Consider the following 24,369-nt stretch of genomic DNA (forward strand, 5'->3'; position numbering starts at 1 on the left):
CCAGAAGACAAGGGCTTTCGAAGGTGGTGTTCGAGTCGGAGGCTCAAGTTCTCATCTCCCGTCTCTCGAGGGCAACCATCTTTTGTTCTGACTTAGATGCTATTCTTGATGATATTCTTTCTATTGTTGCTGATTTAGACTTTGCTAGTTTTTCTCATGTTAAAAGGGATGGGAATTATGTTGCCCACCACCTTGCAAAGGTAGTGCCGTTTGGTTCTGAACAATGATGGGTGAATAATTGTCCCAGTATTGTTGCTCCTTATGTACTGATGGACAATTTGTCCCGTTCTTAATGCACTACGCTTTTCCCTTCAAAAAAAAAAAAAAAAAAGGGAATAAAACATAGAATTTTAGAAAAACATGGAATACACCATAGAAAAACCCGAACTAAATTCTTGGAAAAGTGAGCAGATCTCAAAATGCAAGTGTTTGGCTCAACAAGTAATTGCTTCTTGTTCTTTACACAAATGGGATAAAATAGAAAGAAAAACAGGTCAATAAACAAATTATATAACAATAATACTTTCAAAAAAGAATTCTAATTTCAGTGTTAAAGAGGAAATCCATGTGGAATATAATAAGCTTGTGAGCTACTCCATCCATGTCGAATATATATGATTTAGAGTTTTCTCAACTTCCCCTCGCTAGTTAGTTCCAGCTCACTGGTAATTCCCATATGCTGGGGTTCAATCTCTGTTGCAATAAAATCTTGATTATTTTCTTGTTGAATGATTAACGTAGAAGTATTCTGAACCAAATCAAGCTGGGATTCTCCTTCTCCTTGTCCAGCTTGGTGACTTGTAGATCCTTTGTTATCAAATAGTTTCATAGCAGCAGGCATAGACCTTGTTCTTTTTGTGAAAGCAGATTGTTTTGTAGTAGTATGAGCACTTAGAGTAGTTTTAGTTTTTTTGGCTTTCTGTGCCCAACTAATTAGGCCTTCTTGTATGTAATCTTCAAATATTGCCTTGTTGAACGAACTTCCCATCTTCATGAATATCCAAAAAAATCAAAGAGATGTAAATATTATGAAGAAAATCTATTGTAAAAGAACAGGTAAACTCAAGATACGACAAAGTTAAAAATGAAAATATTAAGCAATAACTAAACATTGTGGTGAAATAAGGTTGTAGCTTTGAATTTATGGAGAACAAATTGTATATACATTTAGTTTCAAGAGGAGTTGATCGAAAAATAACATTCTAATAGTATAATCCTACTTTTCTAGATAGTCATTGGCCAAATCTATATATATACTTGGAAAAAATTATAGTATGCATAAATTCACACTTTTGATCACTCGGGTTTCATTCCAAGTTCTTAACTGCCTTCACAAAATAAACTGAAGTCCCATTATTCTACTTTTTTTGGATTTTGTGAAAAGCGCATAGGAAAAATAATACTTCCTCCATTTCAATTTAGATGTTAACACTTTTAAAATCACGGATTCCTTGAACAATTTTTGGAGAGGAGAGAGAGATAGAGAAAGAAAACAAAAGGGTTCCATGTGATAGGAGAGAGATAGAGAGAAATCATTACCCAAAATGAAAGTGTAACATCTAATTTGAAACTTCTTAAAATAAAAAGTGTAACATCTGATTTGGAACGGAAGAAGTACTTGCTTTGTTCTTAAAGAAGTGGAACACTTCTCTCAAAAAGCTCTATATGGACAAAATATTTTTTATTTTTTGGTTTCCCAAATTGACTAATTAAGTTACCTGCGTAACAATCGCATAGAGTGGTAATGTGCTATAACTGCAGACAAATTGCACAAATGCCCTGCAGACATTCATCCAAATGATCCATGTATTGCAAGTTAGTAATAATCATCCTAATATGAGGAAAAAAAAACTTTACCTAAATAAAATTAGAAGTTGAGTAGGTGCAGTTAAATAAGGTTGTGAAAGACTAAGCAAGAAATTCAAGATAATAGAATCTTTACGCTATCACGAGTCTTGGAACAGTGTAGCCAATTGAACCCATAATGCACGAATCAAAACCATATTGAACCTGTAATGCACAGTATGAATTAAGGAGTATGTTACAACTTACAACTTACAAGTATCACTTTTCTATAATTTGAGATAATCTTTCTTCTGAAAATTTTGTCAATATTTATGATCTATTTGACTAATATTATTTTTCGTTCGTTAGTAACGATTAAATGCATTGATGTAGATAATATTTTAATTTTAGATCTTGATTATTGCATGTTATCATGAAATTTTACTAACTAAACTAGATGACATCTATTCCTGGTTAAAAATTTATGACATGATCGATAAATTGTAGGATCTAGATTGTTAAACGGCGGGTAGTTTCATTTTATCTCTATTTGCTTATAGAATTTAGAAATTCTGTATTTCTTATTATTCATGTTATAATTATTAGTATTCATCTAATATCATGTGCCAAAACTGACTTGGTTGCTTGTATTTTGAAATAAACAGAGGTAGTATTAAAGTAGGAGAAAAATGTTACAAAAAAGTTACTTACCCAAATCCAGAAGAAAAAAGCGACTTCAAAGGAGTTTTGGAAGAGGATGATATGAATCAAGAGAAGGAGAAGACGAGGTTTATGAAACCAAAAGTGATCATCTGATGGATGGATTTCCACATGCCCACCAATCTCAGTCTGCCTTCGACTTTGAGCCACTTGCTTTGCAAGTTGGATAATTATGTGCTCCAATTTTGTACCCACGCCAAATAACAGCTGCAAATTATTAAATGTACCCAAATTAAAAGATACTTCTATATATTTTGTGGGAAATTATGTAGTGTGATCTTGTAATCCTTTTTTCTAAAATGACGTTTAAATATTGTAAAAGAGCTTAATATTATCATGTGCTAGTCATATGGTGAATGCCTAGGTGTCTTATGTATTTTTGTCTTTATCTTACATAGGATCATGTGATGTATCCTCCTAGGGATTGTTGCTCTAAAGGTTTCCTAGTATATAAAGGGAACTAGGTTGTTATGTAAAGTTAACACAACATAATATACCTGAGCCGTCATTCTCTCTGGCCACCATTCTCTCTATTACTCTCTTCCTATTTCTCAGTAATGGCAGTAACATGATATTCTCACTTTCTCACTGCATAAAACTCTTCATGGTATCAGAGCCTGTGAGAGGTAAGTGAAGTATGATGTTCGTTTTCTTCTTTTCTGTAGAAAAATCTTTACAAAGTTACTGCCTTTTATGTTTTGTAAACTGAGAATTGTTCTCTGAAAAATCTCTGTGTCAAAGTTTTAAACTTTGAGCTCTAAAAAAAAATACATATCTTCCTGTAACCATGGCTGGAGGAGAAAACACAAAAACCACTATTGAGTGTAATAACCCTTTGTACCTTCATCCCTCTGATGGTCCAAATACACTCAAAGTTGAACCACAACTTACAGGAGCTGGAGATTACAGACCATGGAAGAGATCCATGGAAATATCTCTAGCAACAAAGAGGAAGCTAGGGTTTGTTACTGGGGCTCTAACTAAATCCAGTACTGATTCTGTGCTAAAAGAAGCTTGGGAAGCATGTAACAATATGGTTACAGCTTGGCTCCTAAACAACATGACTGAATCTCTCAGAAGGTCAGTTATGTACATGAAATCAGCCAAAGAAATATGGTTGAGCTTGAGAAACAGGTTTACAGTAAGTAATGGAAACAGAAAATACAGGTTGAACAAAGCAATATATGAAGTTAAACAAAGTGAGAGACCAGTGTCTGAGTACTATACTGACCTTAGAGTGCTTTGGGAAGAGATAGAATCCATGAATGACTATCCACCTATAACAAATGTGAACTCTGAGATTACAGCTTATGTTGAAGCTATTGAGCAACAGAAAGAAGAACAAAAGCTTTTCCAGTTTTTGAATGGGTTAGACAATGGCTATGGTGCTCTAAGAAGTCAGATACTGCTGATGAGTGAACTGCCTACAGTAGAAACTGCTACCTCTATGGTTCAGCAGGAGGAATCTCAAAATGAAGTCCAGGGAAAGGAAAAAGAAGAAAATGTTGGGATTGCCTTGTATAGCAAGAATGATAGCAAACCTTTCTGTACTGTGTGTAAGAAGAACAATCACACAGCAGAAAAATGTTGGTTCAAGATTGGGTTTCCAGCTGGAAATGGGAAGAACAAACAGTACAACAAGAATGTTGAGCATACTGGTGAGAATAGAGGAGGTTATGGAAGAGGAAAGAATCAAGGAGGATATGGTGGGTTTAATACCAAGAAAAAGAATGCAAACAGTGCTCAAGCTACTATGGGCAATGCTGAACTTGTTGCTGCAATAGCACAACAACTTCAGAACTTGATGAAGTCAGGAGGAAGCTCAAGCAATGCTGCTGTGAAACAACCTGATGACACAGATGAAGAAATTGACACTCACTTTGCAGGTTTGATATCATGTCACTTTGTGAAAAATATGAACAACACCTGGATCATAGATTCAGGTGCATCAGATCACATGATAGCAAATCTTGACAAGCTTCATGATGTAAAACAACTGTCACATAGGCCAAAAATAAATCTACCTAATGGAGGAGTTGCCTATGTAACTCATGTCGGAGATGCTTGGTTATCTGATGGTATTAAGTTGAAAGATGTCTTGTTTGTTCCTGAATTCAAACAAAATCTTCTTTCAGTTCAAAAATTGTGTCAAAGTGATAACTGTTGTGTGTTGTTTCACAAGGATTATTGTGTTCTGCAGGATTGCACAACCCAGAGAATTAAGGACATAGGAACTGCCACTGGTGGACTTTAGTACCTACAAAATCAACCCAATCCAAGCCAAGACTCTAGACTTCTCACCTACAAAAACAAAACACAACCTGAGAGACAATCTAGGAAATCAAAGGCAAATGTTAGCCAGCTTTCTTTTCTGTGTGTAAACAACACTGATGATGATTATTGTGTTGATTACAAGTTATTTAATGAAAGGGTTTGTAATAACTCTAAATCTTTTAATGCAAAGCTGGTTGATTACTTTTTGTGGCATGTTAGATTAGGACATGCACCTTTTAGTAAACTTAAACACATTTCTTGTTTGAAAGATCAACTTAAGAAACCTGAAAATGACATTTGCATCTCTTGTCCTATGGCTAAACTCACAAAACAACCATATACCTTGAGTGACACCAAAGTGGCAGGACCCTTTGACCTGATTCACATTGATATATGGGGACCATATAGGGTTCCCTACAAGGAAAAATATAGATTTTTCTTGACTATAGTTGATGATTTCACTAGAGCAACTTGGGTTCATCTATTGAAAAACAAGTCTGACTCCTTTGAAACTATTAAAAATTTCTGTGTCTATGCAAGAAATCAATTTGATAGAAATGTGAGAATAATCAGGTCTGATAATGCTCTCGAATTCAAAGATAAAGATTGTGTTTCTTTGTTCACTGAAAAGGGCATAATTCATCAAACAAGCTGTGTAGATAGACCCCAACAGAATGGGGTTGTGGAGAGAAAGCATAGACACTTGCTTAAAATGAGCAGGGCTTTGAGATTTGGAGCAGGGCTACCTTTTTCCTACTAGGGAGACTGTGTCTTGATTGCAGCTCATCTTATAAACAGATTGCCATCATCTGTAATCAACAACAGGACACCTTATGAAATGATGTTTCACAAAGTATGTAACTATCATGAGTTGAGATCCTTTGGGTGTCTTGCTATGGCCTACAATCCTGATAGAGAAAAAGACAAGTTCAAGGCAAGAGCTGTACCTTGTCTATTCCTAGGCTACCCAGCAACTCAAAAAGGTTACAAGCTTGAGAGTTTGATTGATAAAAGACAGTTTGTGTCTAGGGATGTAAAGTTTTATGAACATGTCTTTCCCTTGAAAAACAACACCTACAAAAACATTGTAAACCCTGTTCCTATTCACCAACCTCTACAACATGTAGTTGAAGATACCTACCTTGACCAAATCAATACAAGCCAACACACATTCAATGAACCTGAATCACAACATTCCTCACCTGAACCACAAAATCTCTCACCTGCTCACATACCATCTCCTGAACCCTTGCCTATAAGGAAGTCTAACAAGATTTCCAAGACCCCAGCCTGGATGAGTGACTATGTCACTCCTTACTCCCACAACACTGCAGAATCTGTAGGTGAAGCTTCACCAGTTGCAACAACAAGTGTCAATGAACACTTTGCTAATATGGTAGGAAAGATCATTGACACAACTGAGCCTAGATCATATTATGAAGCTGCTACTCAGCCAGGGTGGATAGAAGCTATGAACAAAGAAATACAAGCCCTAGTTGAAAATGAAACATGGGAAATTACTACTCTTCCACCTAGTAGGAAAGCCATTGGGTGCAGATGGGTTTACAAAACCAAATACAAGGCAGATGGCTCTATAGAGAGGAAGAAAGCTAGACTTGTCATACAGAGTTGCAATCAGAAGCAAGGTGTTGAGTACACACACACCTATGCACCTGTAGCTAAGATGAGTACAATCAGGGCCTTGTTGGCAGTAGCTGCAATGTGTCAATGGCACACTTGTCAAATGGATGTGCAGAATGCTTTTCTGCATGGAGACTTGAATGAAGATATTTATATGCAGATTCCCTTGGGCTATAATGAAGTTGAGGATCCTAGGAGACAGAGGGAGCTTGTTACTCCAGTGTGTAAGTTAAAAAAGGCCTTGTATGGCTTGAAACAAGCGCCTAGACAGTGGTTTGCAAAGCTATCCACTGCATTGATATCATTTGGTTTTGTTCAGTCTCAGGCTGATCATTCTCTATTCATTCAAGAGGGAGATAGTACATTCACAGCTATACTCATCTATGTAGATGATTTAATTATCACTGGTAACTGTGCCAAAGAGATAGCAAAGCTGAAGGAGTTGCTAAGCACTCAGTTTCACATGAAAGATCTTGGAGATCTAAGTTACTTCCTAGGAATGGAATTCACTAGATCTAACCAAGGCATATTTATCTCTCAAAGAAAATATGCTATTGATATTCTTAAGGAATATGGAGTTGACAAACAGAAGCCTCTCAAGCTTCCCTTTGACACTCATGTGAAGTTAGAACCTCACAAGGGAACTCTTCTCTCTAACCCTGAGTCCTATAGAAGGTTGGTAGGACAACTGATTTATCTTACCATCACTAGACATGATATTAATTTTTCAGTTCAGTTACTAAGTCAGTTCATGCAAGCTCCAACATCTATACATATGCAAGCAGCTAGAAGAGTGTTAAGATATATTAAAAATGCTCCTGCACAAGGTATTCTCTTGGCAAGTAATGCAGCAGCCAAACTCACTGCATATTGTGATTCTGACTGGGCCTCTTGTCCCTTCTCTAGAAGATCTACTACAGGCTATTGTGTTCTATTAGGTACATCACCTATTTCCTGGAAAAGTAAGAAGCAAACTGTAGTGGCAAGATCCTCAGCTGAAGCTGAGTATAGAGCCATGGCTCTAACAACTTGTGAAGTAACATGGCTCATATCTCTTCTCAAAGATCTGGGGCTCAAGAAACTTCAAGCTGCTGCTCTTAAATGTGACAATCAAGTAGCACTTTCTATTGCTGCTAACCCAGTTCTTCATGAAAGAACCAAACACATTGAAATAGACTGTCACTTTATTCGAGAGAAAGTAAAGCAAGGCACCATACAGACTTCCTATGTTCCTTCCCAAGATCAGATTGCAGATGTTCTCACTAAAGCACTGCCTGTGAATCAACATCATAGACTTCTCAGCAAGATGGGAGTGAGAGCTTCTGCCTCCTCTCACTCACCTCTTGAGAGGGAGTGTAAAAGAGCTTAATATTATCATGTGCTAGTCACATGGTGAATGCCTAGGTGTCTTATGTATTTTTGTCTTTATCTTACATAGGATCATGTGATTTATCCTCCTAGGGATTGTTGCTCTAAAGGTTTCCTAGTATATAAAGGGAACTAGGTTGTTATGTAAAGTTAACACAACATAATATACCTGAGCCGTCATTCTCTCTGGCCACCATTCTCTCTATTACTCTCTTCCTATTTCTCAGTAATGGCAGTAACATGATATATTCACTTTCTCACTGCATAAAACTCTTCAAATATTGGGCATTCTCTAATTAAGATAACCTTAAACAACTTCGAAAATTACTTTAAAAAATTATTTGTGGTACTCCTGGCCGGAGACATCTCCTTGTAAAATAAGATTATTTCGCAAATCTGTTTAAACTACAAAATTACCACACATCTATATAAATATAGTAAAAGGTGTATGATTTGAACCCGTGACTTTTTGTTATTATAAATGACACAATTACCATTTCAATCAACTTTTAATCATTTTCTTAATATATTTTAATGGGAATGGAAAAAACTGCATATCAAGTTCGGAAACACAATACCAACCTGGGACAAAACTCGGACCCAAATACTAGTTATTTTTCAAAAGTCGTCTGAAACTAAATTGAATATTTAGAGTCTTTAGGCCTTGTTTGGTAGACAAAACAAATCATGGAAAGTGCAAATTCCTAGGAAGTAGGAGTATATGAAGTTATTTGGTTGATAAAATTATAGGAATTTGCACTTCCTAGGAAGTTCTACTTCCTCCAAAATGGAGGAAGTTACTTACCTAGGTCCCCCTAGGTAAGTAGAGTTTCCCATATGAAGTTTTACTTCCCATTATCAACCAAACACAATTTTACACTTCCTAGGAATTTCAAATACATGAAAAAAATAACTCCCTAGGAAGTATGACGTCCTATATACAACCAAACAAGACCTTAATAGGCTTCGTTGTTGCATGCATACATGGCTACTTGTGACTTTGTGATAGTAGAATTAATTGAAACCTTTTAGCTCGATAAGAGTGCACATATACAAACATACAAGATAGGCCATAACTACCTCTATTTCATAATAACCATTTGATATTTGAAATGCTCATATAGAAACGAAATTAATTTCACTTAACTAATTTTCTTACATAATAGTGAGAAAAAGATTATCATATTTAGTTGATGAGTAGTACCAAAATGAAAAATGGTGCATGTATTGTAAAATGGATGTGGTATAACAGATAGTAGTAGAAAACAAGATTCAAAAGTCAAATTTTTTTTTTATCATTCTGCATTACTTCCATTGACTAATTGCAGAAGTTATCGAACATGCATGTTTCCCTCCATATAAATATGAGTAATAGTGACTTACTATTAGAGGAATGAAAGCGATCCAGAAATAAGCATGGTAACCTGCACATTGTTAAAGCCAAAAGTAAGAACACGTTAGTTTGTGGAAACTGTAACATTAGAAAGTACTCCCTCCATTCTAAAATATAGTTTTTATTTCTATTTTGGGAGTCAAATTTTAAAAGCTTTGACCAAATATTCTTACTAATGTATACAAAAAAACATATTCATGAGAGGTCTTGTTAGATTCGTCTCAATGTATAAATTCGTAATATCAACTTTTTATATTTTTTACTAATAAGAAATAGAAGATGTTGTAGGTCAAATGTACGTTTTGGAGACTGTGCAAAATGAAATGTGAACTATATTTTGGGACAGAGGGAGTAATATTAATGTGAGTAAAAGCAAGTGATAATTATTGTAGTCTTTTTATTCGTCAAATAATAGATCACATTGGATTATTAATTGAAATACCATATTGTCCTTCATACTTTAAAATTTCCCCTTGCCCCACACATATATTGAGTTATAACTAGTATTTGGGTTCGGGCGTTGTCCCGAATTGGTATTATGCTTCAGATTTGATATGCATTTTTTCCATTCCCACTAGAATATATTAAGGAAAACTCAACATTTAAAAGAACGAATATAATAGTGTGGACACTTAAAACATGATTAAAAGGTGGTTGATATAGTAATTGTTCCTGTATAATATTAAAAGGTCACGGATTCAAATCTTGTTGCAAGTTAATTGATACACGTATTTTAATATATTTGAATAAGTTCCGATATATATATTTAACTCGGATACATTTAGCAAAATTCAGATAAAAAAATCCTTAAAATCATTATGTGGCGTAAGGAGTCGTGTAACTTACCATTAACATTTAGAAACAAAAAGACGACCACAAATAACCAAAGGAACCAGCTGCAAAGTAATCAGAATGAAACCTTTAAGCGATTGCTAGAATGAAAAGTAATTTTCTTAGAAATAAGGGAGTAGAATGAAGAAAAGGGAAAGTTACCTTATTCCAACAACTTTCTTAAAGTCGGCTTCAAATGCACGAACCATGTACTTGTGAAAATTGAATTTTGTATGACTCCTACAATGTGTCTGTCAAAAGCAAAATTAGTTAACTACAAGGGCGGCTTTTAGCATGTTTAACATGTTCCATGGAACAGGACCACTTAATTGTGAGGGCCCAAAATAGAGAAAGTTTAAGTAGTAAAAAGAAAAAATGTATCTACTTATTTGGACTACTTTTTTTTCATAATATGATTATGTGAAGTATGGATGAACTATTACATCATTGAATTCTTCAAATACAAGATCGCACAGAACCTCTATATAGTTCGAGACAGGCCTGGTTAACTACTCTTACTAGTATATATTCTTTCAGACATTGAAATTAATTATGCGTATTTTCTTTGGTATAAAACAACTGAACTAAACTGAATTGGATTGAAATGAACTGAACTGAATTGAACTTAAATGAATAGTGATATGTGAGAGCAAACATATTGTCCAGAGCTGAACTGAACTGAAAATAAATTAGGTAGAACAGGCCCTTAGTCACATTGTATCAACCTTTCATAAGTAAGAATACAATATAATGCTGCAAAAAGATTATGTGAATAGTATTTCATTGCCATCACTTAGTACAAGTAACGACATATTTAGAAAAATATGAACTATCACTATATTGAAAAAAATGCGTGATATTTTTCTCAACATTCTGAGTAAGTTGATTTAGGCAATGATAATTGATTTTGGACTGAGTGAGTAAAGCAATTATAACCAAAAATTTGAGGGAAGAGAGAAAAAATATAATATAGAATTACCATGATGAAGCCCATTCGCATAGTCAAGTAATCTGATTCCGTCACTGACCCGTAAAATTGTTTGAAAAATGCTTGCTGTAAAGGATGAATAGGTGTAGACAATAATAAGAAAAATAACAATAATATTGTGGCCACATTAATATAGGAAGGTCTAAGGCTAAAGATTTCATCAGTCAATGGATTGGTTCGTGTTTGATATGTTGTTGAGGTAATAATGTTTAGAATATATCAAAAAATTTGTAATTGAACTTAATGTATTTAAGTACAAGATCTGATAATTAAATAGGTTAAAATGGGTCCATTTTAGATTATACAAACATCATTCGGATCAAATTGTGGCTCGGTTATCAAATCAGGGTAAAAAAAAATGATGTCAACTCTAGTAAGGTCATAAGAATATACTCCCTCCGTTTCATTTTAATCTACACACGTACACTTTTCACGCATGTCAATGCAAGATTTTGAGGACATATATCTTTAGTTTTGTATTTGTAAAAATTATAAAAGTACCCCCAAAGAAAATTAGAGTAAATGAAATAGTCGCTACAATGTAGGAGGAATGATTATTGATCTTTAATCGATCGTGAGAGGGTAAATGTCTCTAATAACACGTCAATGCATAGTGTTTATACATTCATAATGTTTATCTTGATGATATTAGTATGAAAGTTGAGGTAGCAGCAGCAAAATAAGAAAGAGTGTAAAAACACCCCTACTGATTACCTACAGCATAGGATTACGACAACCCAAAATCACCGGAAAACCTCACATCTATAACAATGTAACATATTAACATGCAATGGAAGAAAACATAAAATAATGTACATACAAACTAATATGTTCGACATAATCACTATATGTCAAAGTATAAATTCTATATATTTACTTCGTATTATAGACAGGTGTTTGAGATTTATAACTCCTCAAAATTTAGATACTTACCACCCAACCTAGCAAACAATGATCGGCAGCCCAAGAACGACTCCTTATAAAGTCAAGCTCTCCTATGGTAGTGCTTTTGCTTTTGATACCTGCAAATGAGATTTTTTTTCCATCACCAAACAAAAATAGACACCTACCACCGCTGTCGGTTTATTTTTAATCGATATAAACTTTAAAACTTTAACATGTGTCAATGCGTAATTTTGACATGACATTACTTCATACTTCATGTAGCTCAACAATAGTTGGAAAATACAGTAAACTCTTGACCTTTAATCCATATATATAAAGTGTTTCAAACTCTTTACTCAGAGAGGGACCTAGGTGGGGTCTTGGGTGGCAAGTATCCCACCATTTTCTACAAAAACAAATTGAGTACTTTCAAAGAGGGGGGGAAAAAAAATAGAAAGGTACAAGGTGCGTATTTGTAAAGGGTTAGTTACTTAGCTATTTATTAACCTCCCCTCTTTGACTCTTAGTTAGATAAGAGAAAAGGAAAAGAACACAATTTCCTAGACTAAACCCCGCAAAACTTTTTTTTACAAAGGCTACAACTAGACTACTATATTAAAGAAAACAACGATAGAAATTAGCCAAATCATGTGCCCTCTAGACTTGTTGGCAAGGAACCTTATGAAGAAAACAGTTTGAAACTTAAAAGGCTAGGCTTAGAATATGTTGAAACGTAGAGAAATATTAGTTAAACCTTTGCTTTATGGGGTATTTGGATCACTCTGATAACGATCCGATCCTGACATTGTCTCGTTAAAAAAGCCCTAAAAATACTGCTTTGAGTCTAACTAAAGAGAGAAAAGAGAAACAATTATAAATTGAAGGTTCATTTAATGGAATTGTTAACATACTCGATTATTGACGATAACTATAACCTAATTAAGCTTGTCAATTTCAAAACCATATTCTCTTTAAAGACCTTTTGGAACAACAAGTCATCGATTCAGCTAAAAATGATTAAAGATTATGAATAATTCAATTATAAGTTAGATTTATTTCAAGATTTTGGTATGCTAATTGTCACTTGATTTCGGAGCCCCACCAAATTTATAATGCTGGATTAGCCTATCGACTTTAGCAATTGATGAAATATTTCTCCTGAAGATAAACAAATGTCCATAAGGTTTAAAAAATCTACAAAAATAATATTAGTAACTTGGCTTTCTAAGCTCGTTACAAATCCTTCCATATGCATTTTATTTGATCTATTATTATCCTACTTTTAATCTATTGTCTCCCATTATGGATTATACTAAATATTACTAATTGCGTTTATGAAGATTATTATATAAATAAGCTGATATTGTAATAGAGGAGTTAGTTAAAGTTAGTTAGTTTCTTGATATTCTGTTAAGAGTTCTAACAAACTCTTCTATAAATAGCATCTGTTGCTATTGTAATAAGTGACTTTTCTTTTCCTCTATTCAATAGAACACATTGTTCTTATTCTCTCTCTCAACCTCAAGTTAGGTTTGCTTAATTCACATGGTATCAGAGCAGATTTCGTTCCTTTGAAACTGCATTTAATTGAATTCTTGAAATCTTTCATTGAATTCTTCTTTCGTTTCGTCTCGCTAAGCTTTTCAATTCTTTTCCGCATTAATTCAAGAATTGAAGCTAGTTATTAATAGCGGTAGAAGATGAAACATTGAATGGATTAAATTCTGGAGGAAATTCTTTAATTCACAACAATATGAGTTCAGCTTATAATGATCCATTTTTCATTTCAAGTTCAGATCAAACAATTGGTAAGCTCGTTCCTGTAAACTTGTCTGGAAATATTTTCTGAGTTGGAAGCGAAATGTTAAGCGTGCTTTAGTTGCAAAAAATAAAATAGGCTTTGTAGATGGAAGTATTACAAAACCTGATGAACTTGATAGTGATTTTAATAGATGGATGTGATGTGATTATTTGGTTACATGTTGGTTGATGAACTCAATGGATAGTGATATAGCTGAAAATTTCACTTATGTGGATAATTCTGCGCAATTATGGTTAGAATTAGGTGAAAGATATGGTCAATCTAATGGTCCTCAAATTTATCAACTTAGAAAGGAGTTAGATAATCTGAGACAGGAGAATTTGTCAATTGTTTTATATTTTGGCAAATTAAAACGATATTGGGATGAATTACAACATTTGAGGAGTTTTCTAGTGTGTTCTTGTGGTATTTTATCCAAATGTTCTTGCAATTTTCTGAAGCAACTTTCAGACTTTGAGGCAGAAGATAAGGTGATGCAATTTTTGCTAGGGTTAAATAGTGGATATGATAGTGCTATTACGAACATTCTAGCCATGGATCCTTTGCCTTCACTCAATAGAGCTTATGACATTACTCAACAAATTGAGAAACAAAAAGAAGTGAGCAATGTAAATCATTTGTCTCATGAGATAAATGCTCTAGCTGTTCAGAAGTCTTAGCATAGTTTCAAGAAAGATTGGAGAAAGGAGAAATTGGACCGCAAGTGTGATCATTGTAAGGGAAGAGGTCACACTAAGGACCAATGTTTCAAGATAATAGGATATCCAGATTGGTATAATCCTATGAAGGCTGGTTCTAGTTTTGGTAAGAATACCAAATTAGCTGCACATGTTATGACTGAAGGTTTGGATTATGATGATAATCCGTTGGATTTTTCTGCTGCTGGCCCTTCCTTAGTTAATTCTATATCTGGCGACCATAATTCTGTGTCTGGTACTCTATCTGGTGGACAATCTGGTGGTCTAGATGCTAATACCATGCAGTCTATTATTCAAGAAGTCATGAAAAATCTAAAAGGCAAACAAAAGATGGAAGAATCTTATGCTGGAGGAGCATCTTTTGCTCATTCTGCTGCAGTTAACAGGGGAATTACTGGAGAATCTTCCAGTAATCATACTTCTTATGGAGGTATATTTTCTTCTTCCACCCAAGTTAATACCAGTGTTCATACTTGTGTCTGGATTGTGGATTCAGGTGCCACTGATCATATGACATATAATCAGAATCTCTTTTGTGTTAAAAGAAAGCTAGCTAAGGCTTTAGAAATAGGATTGCCTGATGGTAGTTGTAATTATGTGGATGAAATTGGTGATATTTTGCTTTCCTGTGGTATTATGCTTAAGAATGTTTTACTAGTTCCTACTTTCAAGCAAAACTTGTTATCACTTGGACAGTTGCTTGATAATACTTCCATCGTTGTGAAGTTTTCACCAACAGAATGTGTATTTTCTCATTCTTCTTCCTCTTCTATTCTAGCTGTAGGCAAAAAGACAAATGGATTATACCTCCTTACTTCTCCTGTGATTTTAGATACTTCTTGTAACTCTTCTAATCAAATTCCAAATCATTCTATTTTGAGCTTTGCTTCTCTAAAAAATCCTAAACCTCCTTCTGTTAAACTTGATCTGATGTTCTACATGCTAGATTAGGGCATGTTTCACTCTCAACTATGAAACATATTCCCATTTATCAGTGTTCTCACCTCAATGATTTTTTTTTGTGAGGTGTGTATCTTTGCAAAACATCACAAATCTCCTTTTCCTAGAAGCATCAATAGAGCTACAAGTTGCTTTGATCTAATCCATATTGATCTTTGGGGTCCATACAAAACCAATACTCTTCTTGGAGGAGCTTCTTATTTTCTTACAATTCTAGATGATCACATTAGGTGTACTTGGACATACATGCTTCAAAATAAAATGCAAGTTTTTAAAACCATTGAATCCTTCTTTGCTACGGTTCAGACTCAGTTTAATGCTAAGATCAAATGGATTAGATCTGACAATGGCACAGAGATTATCCAGGAACAATGTTCTACCTTCTTCTTGTCTAAAGGTGTACTTAATCGAAGAAGTATTGCTGGTGTTCCACAGCAAAATGGGCGTGTGGAAATAGCTGAAGGGGGAATATGAAGATTATTACATAAATAAGCTGATATTGTAATAGAGGAGTTAGTTAGAGTTAGTTAGTTTCTTGATATTCTGTTAAGAGTTGTAACAAACTCTACTATAAGTAGCATCTGTTGCTATAATAAGTGACTTTTCTTTTCCTCTATTCAATAGAACACATTGTTCTTATTCTCTCTCGCAACCTCAAGTTAGGTTTGCTTAATTCACAGAATTAACATTATGAGATTTAGTTACAATTATCACTTAAAGAAAACCAGTGTCTTGTGCGGCGGAATCAAAACTAGTATCTGTGAATAGAAGTCGAAATCGAAAATCTTATTAAGGTTGTTGAAACATGGGGTAAAAAAATTTACCATCTTCTGGATCATGCTCCTTTTCGTGGATTGAATCTTCCCACGTTTGCCATTGACTTATCTACAATATTAGTGTTGGTATGAGAGCTGATGGACATAATTTATTTTAGAACTAGTCCTTGAAAATGTAGATTAAGACAAAGAAAATCTATAAATCCAGATCCATTGAAAATTAACCTTAAATTGAAAACTGAAAATCGATCTTTTTGCTCATTTGCAGATTTTTGTTCATTTTAGCAAATTTTCGCTCATTATACGAAGTTTTTGCTTATTTTACAAACTTTTGTTCATTTTATGATTTTGCTAATACTAAGAAACTTTTGTTCATGTTAGAAATTTTTGCTCATTTTATGTTTTTTGGTCATATTATATTTTTACTCATTTTAAGAACCTTTTACTCATTTAAGAAACTTTTGAGAATAAATTTGGACCATAGGATGAGATTTAATCTAACCGCTAAAAAAAAAGGATAGTAATGGTATTTTCGCAATTTCAAGTGGAAATTTATTACCCATATTCTTCCTCATTTCATGCCATTTTCCTTTCTCTCCCCATAAACTTCTCACAACTCCTCGCTTCTCTCTTCAACTTCAGTGTTTTTCCGCATACTATTGCAAGATTTGACACATTTTTCATCAAATATCTTAAAATTCATGATACATTTCTTAATATTATTGATTATCTTCACCAATTTTTCAGATTTTGTATTTTAGGTTTATTTCAAAGGTATAATGTTGAGTTTGATATTCTTTTTCAATTTTCTAATGTTTATACTTTGTTTTGCTGAATTATGTATTTAATCATGTTTTTCGTGATCATAATTTCATCGCATTTTGTGTTGTTATTTCTTTTCGTAAATTTCACTTATGGTAACGTATTTTGATGTATTGTTGCACCCTTGTGTATGAGATTTTTTTTTAATTAAAAAAATTAAAATTAATCATGGTTAAGTTAAGCACAATTTTAGATGTTGTATTTAGCCCTTTTTTTTTGTTGTATATACCACTTATGATTTCGATTTTATCGTTTGATTTTCCTTCGATTACGCGAAAACTTCAGCAACTAGCAACCTCGTCAAATGTAATTAACGCTCACTATGATCTCGATTCTTCTTAATTTTTATCGATCTTAACGGCTACTTATCGATGATTTAGCCAAGCGATGCTGGCCTTAGATCATTGATGATGGAGATGATCAATGGTGAGGATAATGGCCTTGGAATAGTTCTAGGAATTAATTTTTTTTAATTTACATATTACATGTACTCTAATTAGATGTTTTTGGGTCATTTTGTTCAAATTTCCACAAATAAGGATTCATATACTATGATTTGATTTTTATGTGTGATAATGAATTTGGTATTCATGTTAATGAAATAATTTAGAACATGTTTGAAAATTTTTAGAATACATTTGAAATATTTCACAACATAATTAATATAATTTGGAACATATTTGAAATAAATCGGAACATTTTGAAAAATGAGGAACACACTTGAAATATTTCAGAAGATAATCAAAATAATTTTGAACATGTTTGAAATAATTTCATAACATATTTGAAAAGTTTTAGAGCACACTTGAAATATTTCGATACATAACTAAAATAATTTGAAAGATGTTTGAAATAATTCAGAACATGTTTCAAAAAATTTAGAGCACACTTGAATATTTCACAACATAATCAAAATAATATGGAACATGTCTGAAATTATAATTCAAAACATGTTTGGAAAATTTAGGACACACTTGAGATATTTCATAACATAACAAAAATAATTTTGAACACATTTGAAATAATTCAGAGTACGTTTGAAAAGATTCAGAACACGATTTAAATATTTTAGAACATAAGCTTGATATTTCATAACTTATATATATGTACATGTGTTGATTATATTCTCATGTTATAAAAAAAAATATGTTTGTGTTCTAAATTTTAAAGTGTTCTCGTATAAATAATATGTGTTCTCACATAAGGGGGTGTTTTCACTAGATTCCAGCCCTATGTTTTAAGTTCATATGAGAACCATATCCTTATGGTGAGAACCACTCATTTTTCCTAATTTTACGAGGATTTTACTCATTTCATAACATTTTTACTCATTTTACGATTTGTTCATTTTGTGTTTTTGCTTATATAACATTTGTATGCTCATTTTACGTTTTGCACATTTTATGTTTTTGCTCATTTAACTTTTTATGCTTATTTTACTTTTTTCTTATTTGATGTTTTCTACTTATTTCATGTTTTTGCTCTTTTTTTCTTTTTTTTTTTTTTGCTTTTTTATGAACTTTTTGCTTATGTTATATATATGTGTGTGTGTCTAATTTTGCACTCAGGTGTATTTTTATACTTATTGTTTATGTAGATGTTCAAATGAGCAAAAAGATAACTTTGGTGTACGATATGATCGGATATATGATATAGATTTTGGTAAGTTTAGGATCCCAAATTAGTGAATCTATAATAACAATTATTAGATTTCCCTTCAAAGAAAAGAAGTTTCACCTTTAAGCCACCAAAGAGAACCGTGAGAGCGCACATAACCACATGGACAACAGCTAATACAAAGATGAATATATGCAGATGATGCAATGCTGTTACCGATAGCATTGGAACCTTTCCCTGTAGAAAAAGAAATTAGAGTGACAACCAAAATTGCAAAGTATAATTAAACTATACTTCATAGTTCATCCATTTCTAAATAAGTATTACTTTGAGTAAAGTGACATTATTCATCAACTAATTATTATCTCGCTATTAAATAAAAAAGATATAGTCAAATGGAATGTTGTTAGATTTATCTCAATTATACTTTAAAAATATCAACATTTCAAAAAATCTACTTGTGCCCAATTAAAGATATTAATATGATATAATAAATGTATTGAGTTACGTGAAAAAGTGACTGTAATGGAAAAACTTACGCTACAATGACACTCATCCATAGTTTTTCGATGCTTTCACCTCTTTCTCTCACTTCCCTAGTTTTCTCTTTGTATAATTTCCAATAACCCTTTCTCAATCAGTTTTTCTCAATTTGTTACATTCTTGGATTATGGGTTGTTCTTGACTTACGCATTTCATATGGAGATAGTTTGTCCTCTGTTGCACGGTAGTGATGGTACTCGAGTTTGCTATAGAGGTTCAGTCGATTTGTAAAGTTTAGTGCTGGAACTGGAATTGCATTTATTCCTGCTTAAGATAAACCAGATTTAATTTCAAGGGCGTCTGAGTGAATTTGTAGTCTGAATTTTGAACATGAGAATTCAAATCAAAGGTAAAGCTTCTCAATTTGAGTTAAGTAATGCTTTTCTAAAAATTAGTGAATAATTCTATAACAATCGAAATGAATGGATTAATTTTCCATTTAAGTTGATTGAATGGAAATCCCATGTTCTTAAAGATTGTTCAAAGTTGATTTAATTTGAGCATTCTAGGCGATTTGGTTGTCTCTGGTGGAAAATTCAATCTGGTTTTAATCAATGGGGTGGTTTTTGAATTTACGTTTTAAGATTTAACCTTTTTGGTATTCACCTTTTGTCCCTGCATTAAGTAGTGTCAATCCTTGAAGGAGCTTTGTTCATACGTTTTTACATGTTGCACAAGAGAAATGGAAGGTGGTTGCTTTTGATGTTGACTATTATAATGCTTGTTTGGACTCTTTTTCTATTCTTCGGCAAGGCAATCCACTTCTTTATCATGATAGTGAGCTCAAGTTAGAAGTTGATGCTTTGCTCCACTTAGAAAATTTACGGACTGGCTCTAGTCTTCTTAGTTTAGCGAGCAAGGATCATCTTGTTGAGGAGCCTAGTATGTTGAATAATGACCCTTTCAGAAACGTTGATGTTATCAAGGAGAGGATGTCGGCAAATCCAGAGAGGTTATTGGGAAGTGTTGGTTTGAGTGGCAATGCAAGTGTTCTTTCATTTGCAAATGAGATGTGTATCAAATTAAGTTCTTTCTATGTTGATGGAGATGAGGATTCTACTTGTGCTAAAGGAATTGGCTCAAAATCAGATTTAGTTGGGTTTGTTAGCGAGGGTTCAATTTTGTCGCCTAATTCAATTATGAGCAATGTTGTGCCAAGTTCTAAACTACAAAGGCTAACAAGGCAAAATCAATGTCTTTGCTTAATCATCTTGGTTTCAATCGTAATATGGAGAAGAAAAATGGGGTTCAAGTCTCAAAGAGACGGTCTAGTGAAGGTTATCCCAATGGTTAATATGATGTCATTGATTCAAAATCATCTCAAGGAGTTCATGAGTTCTATTGTTGTTTTATTTGAAATAATTGTCTTAGTTTGCTGTTTTTTCAATCAGTGAGCTTGGTGTTGCTTGGTTCTTTGATGTGGTAGTTGTGTTTGTTTCTAGTTCGTTCTAGTGGGGTCCCGTTGAGGGGTTCTTGTTGTGTTTTGGAGAGGTTTAATTTTTGCATCTTTTATATTTGTCTTTCTCTTCAAGGTGATTTATACCTTTAGCAGTTCCAAGAGTTTTAGTGAAATGAACTAAATTATAAAAAATAAAATAAAAAGCCCCAGGCTATATGACACTTACACAAAAGGAAAAAAGAGGGATATGTGAATTAGGTTCAATTTTTAGTTGCATGCATGCATATTTAACCATCAATTTATGGTGCCAATAAAATATATGATGAAATAGGAATCAGATTCTGATATAGTGATCTCCACTATCTAGAAGAAGAGAATTATTTATGCTATACTTTTCTTAGCTTGATTACTCATTCATCATGAATTTATATCATATAATAATAGTAGGTGTGTTAGCATACTACTATACTAGGGTCTTTATAAGTAAATGGAGGATGTTCTTTTTAATCGACAAAAATATGCTGGTCTTTTTTTTAAAAAAAAAAGAAATGATTGTAGCTTTTATTACGTTAAATATACCTTAATTTTTTTTAATATACTCCTTGATATAAATTAGATAAACTATAGTATATTCTAGTCTCGTTCGGTTTTTATTAGTCCGCCCACTTTCTTAAACACAATGTTCTAGGATAATTAGGTATGTGGGTCAGAAAAGAAAACAGAAAATATTAATGTATTGGCATATTATATTGAAATTTATGTTGTGAGCTAAGAATTGTATAGTGAGAATGCTAATATAATAATAAATAGTTTGTGGGACCATTTCAAAAAGAAAAAAAAAAGTGGGTAAACCTTTGCCTTCCCGACCCCTTCTTTATCAGTTAGGGACTGCCATGGATGTTTCATCCATAGTAAGCCCTTTTTCTTTGATTTTCAAGTTTTAGTTCATTTTATTGTTTTGTTGAGTAAATTATTAGTATCTCTTTATGAGATTTCTTCCAACCCTGTTATGGGTTTTGGTCCCTGTTGTGGAAATCTCCTTCTCCCCTATGGGAGTTGTGACTGTGATTTTTTTTGTTTTTAGGTATGAGATATTGTTCTTATTGGTTGAAGTTCGAGACTCAACATGAAGGTATATTGAAATCTCGGATGCAGTTAACATGGCTCGATCAAAAATGATCTTCTCAAACTATGTCAGAATGATAGACTTACTCATCAATAGTTGCTTGATTCAGAAGGGATGCGCTGTATTGCTCGATCTGGTTCATTATATTTTTTTGAAGACGAATTTGATTTAGCATTGTTTAATTGTATCTTATTTTTCTTTAATATCTATTGTAAATGTTGTTTGACCTTCAATTAATGGAATTTCTCTTTTAAAAAAATATAAACTAGAGGGAGTAGATATAGTTGATGCAATATCTATACAAATATATTAAAAGGCGTGCATAAACAAGAAACTGTACCACGTGGCGCTCTTCCTAGGGAGTTTTAGTTCATGTAATCCATGTGAATAAAATTTTTTAGAAATTATGTAGTATAGGGTTTGATCCCAAGACCTCAAGTACATATACTAAATTCTTAACTCTTAACCACTAGGCTAAGTTGTATTTAGTGTTATTATTATAAAATATTATATTAATAGATGAAACTTTTTCTTACTCGGGACATAGCCCGGACCTAATATCTAATTTATCATATCAAAAGAAGCTATTATGATGTACTTAATAAAAATGTTGAAATGAAAAGGTTTGTCTACATATTTTTATACTTATATATAATTATAAGACTTTATTATGGTTTACTTTGAAACATTAAGCATTGGAATTGTAACAGATTAGTGGTTAATTAAACTCTCAGATTAGTGGCACCGTTCCTGTGACAAGAATGCCTTTTAATATATGAGTAATGTTATATGTAGCCCTAAGGGCTACATATAAGCATTAAATACTTGTTTTAAAATGGAAACAATTTATGAATTCATGACAAAATTTCACATCATTTGAGGTAATAAATGCTTGATTCAAATTTTTATTTCTATCTTAAACTTCTTATACATAGCCCTAAGGGCTATGTATATCATTTTCCTTAATATATATATTTGTATAATTTTTTTTTCTATTTTCTATGGTTTGGTTGGACAATGGGTTTAAAATGGAAAACTACGATAGGAAAAGAGTTTTCTAGTTCTTTGTAAACAATTTCCTCCAAAGCTTAAAAGAAAACCATGCATTTTCCTGCACTCTTCCATTTCTAACATCTCCACTTTTCTTTTCTTAGTTTATTAGTTTTACCTCAAATAAAAAAAAAAACTAATATTTATTTACATTTTTCAGGGGAAAAAAAATTCATAGAAGTTTTTTTTTTTTTATCAAACCAAACAGACCCTAAATAAAAGTTCTTACTAAATGCCTTCTATCAAGCCTTTTATTACTATGTTTATCAGGGGCGGTTCTTGGCCCATGCAGTATAGGCGACGGAATAGGGTCCAAAAATAGAGAGGCCCCGAAATATATCTATCTATCTATCTATCTATCTATAATATATATATATATATATATATATATATATATATATATATATATATATATATATATATATAAATATATATATAAAACAAGGTTCATTTTGCTTATGTGTCAAGCCAGCATTATTCAATGTTCATTTCGCCTACGTGTCATGCTACTACTACATCTGCCACGTGTCATCGCCAAATTCGACACTCTATTATATAACGTGTTCACATCCAAAAGAATCTGATGTCACATGGCATGATAATTTCCTTCCAAAAAAAACTACCTTGAAATCAAACAATGATATTAGTGTGGGAAGTTTTAAACAACTGCCTAAATTATAGCTACCGGTCAAATATAATTAAATGCTTTTTATTTAAAATTCAAAATTCACCCACCAAGAATTGTTATTATAGTTGCGGAAAAATAAAGGTAAAAAATGGTATTATATAAGTTGTTCATGTAATCACACTCTAATATAAACTGATTGTTAATTCAGAAAATTCATCCTAATTTCAATATCAATTATAAATTCCTAAATGACTGTTATACTACTAATATATTAAATTAATTTTCACTAACTGTTAAGACTTAGAATCTTGAGTTTTTCAATATATTTATCACTCACTAACTGTAATAAATCTAATCCTTTCCCAAAACCAACTCAAGTTATAATTTCGGAATTTTCTTTTCTCTCTAATTTTCTTTTTTGGACGAAAAACTGATTTACAAAAAAGAATTCTGATTTCGAAAATTTTATTTTTTAAAAGATAAAAATCTGATTTAATAAATAAAAACATGTTTCATCTGATTTATTATAATTTTACTTTATTTTTCAGAATTTTATATTTATAAAATCTTATTATAACAAAAAAAATTAATCTTATTAAGTAATGAGATGATTTATGTATTGTATTATAGTGACCGTTAAAGAATTGATATCGGTATTATATAGGACCCATAATCGATTGTGCTTTTTTTAGAATAATATTTTAAAAAAAACAATTTGCTTGCATTATATTATAATATTATATGTAAAAAACCGATTTGCTTGAATAAAGTAATAGGATTATTGCCTCATCATGGTCTACATAGTGTATAAATTGATTTGTTTGAAAAAACCGATTTGCTTGCATAGATTATTGCTTCATCATATATTCTTTCCTAAAGTAATATCATCATATTCTTTCCTAAAGTAATATTATTGTCCTTGCATTTACATACATTACCACGTGGTAAAGCAAAGCAATAGGTTGAAATGAAGATGACACGTGGCATAAGCAAAGAGGTGGCCAGAGAAAATTAGGATGAAGAGAGCAGAGGAAGCTTCATGT

General features: G+C 32.6%; 1 protein-coding gene across 2 annotated transcripts in view; it reads right to left on the reverse strand.

Annotated features, from left to right (window-relative positions):
• Positions 1 to 366: 366 nt before the first annotated feature.
• The window catches only part of LOC104889091 (MLO-like protein 15), a 34,342-nt gene continuing 10,339 nt past the window's right edge, over positions 367 to 24,369 (reverse strand). The window contains exons 4-14 of one of the 2 annotated variants that reach the window (XM_010674232.4): positions 18,701 to 18,817; positions 16,190 to 16,250; positions 11,934 to 12,022; positions 10,992 to 11,066; positions 10,175 to 10,263; positions 10,028 to 10,077; positions 9,172 to 9,212; positions 2,497 to 2,712; positions 1,943 to 2,010; positions 1,719 to 1,779; positions 367 to 988 (exon numbers count right to left, since the gene is read on the reverse strand). In XM_010674232.4, coding sequence (XP_010672534.2) covers positions 620 to 988; positions 1,719 to 1,779; positions 1,943 to 2,010; positions 2,497 to 2,712; positions 9,172 to 9,212; positions 10,028 to 10,077; positions 10,175 to 10,263; positions 10,992 to 11,066; positions 11,934 to 12,022; positions 16,190 to 16,250; positions 18,701 to 18,817 — 1,236 coding nt within the window. In that variant the 3' untranslated portion in view covers positions 367 to 619. The remainder of the gene's footprint in view (positions 989 to 1,718; positions 1,780 to 1,942; positions 2,011 to 2,496; positions 2,713 to 9,171; positions 9,213 to 10,027; positions 10,078 to 10,174; positions 10,264 to 10,991; positions 11,067 to 11,933; positions 12,023 to 16,189; positions 16,251 to 18,700; positions 18,818 to 24,369) is intronic. The other variant, XM_057393642.1, reaches the window with a different exon arrangement.

This window comes from Beta vulgaris, chromosome 3, assembly GCF_026745355.1.
Source record: "Beta vulgaris subsp. vulgaris cultivar EL10 chromosome 3, EL10.2, whole genome shotgun sequence".
Classification (NCBI taxonomy): domain Eukaryota; kingdom Viridiplantae; phylum Streptophyta; class Magnoliopsida; order Caryophyllales; family Amaranthaceae; genus Beta; species Beta vulgaris.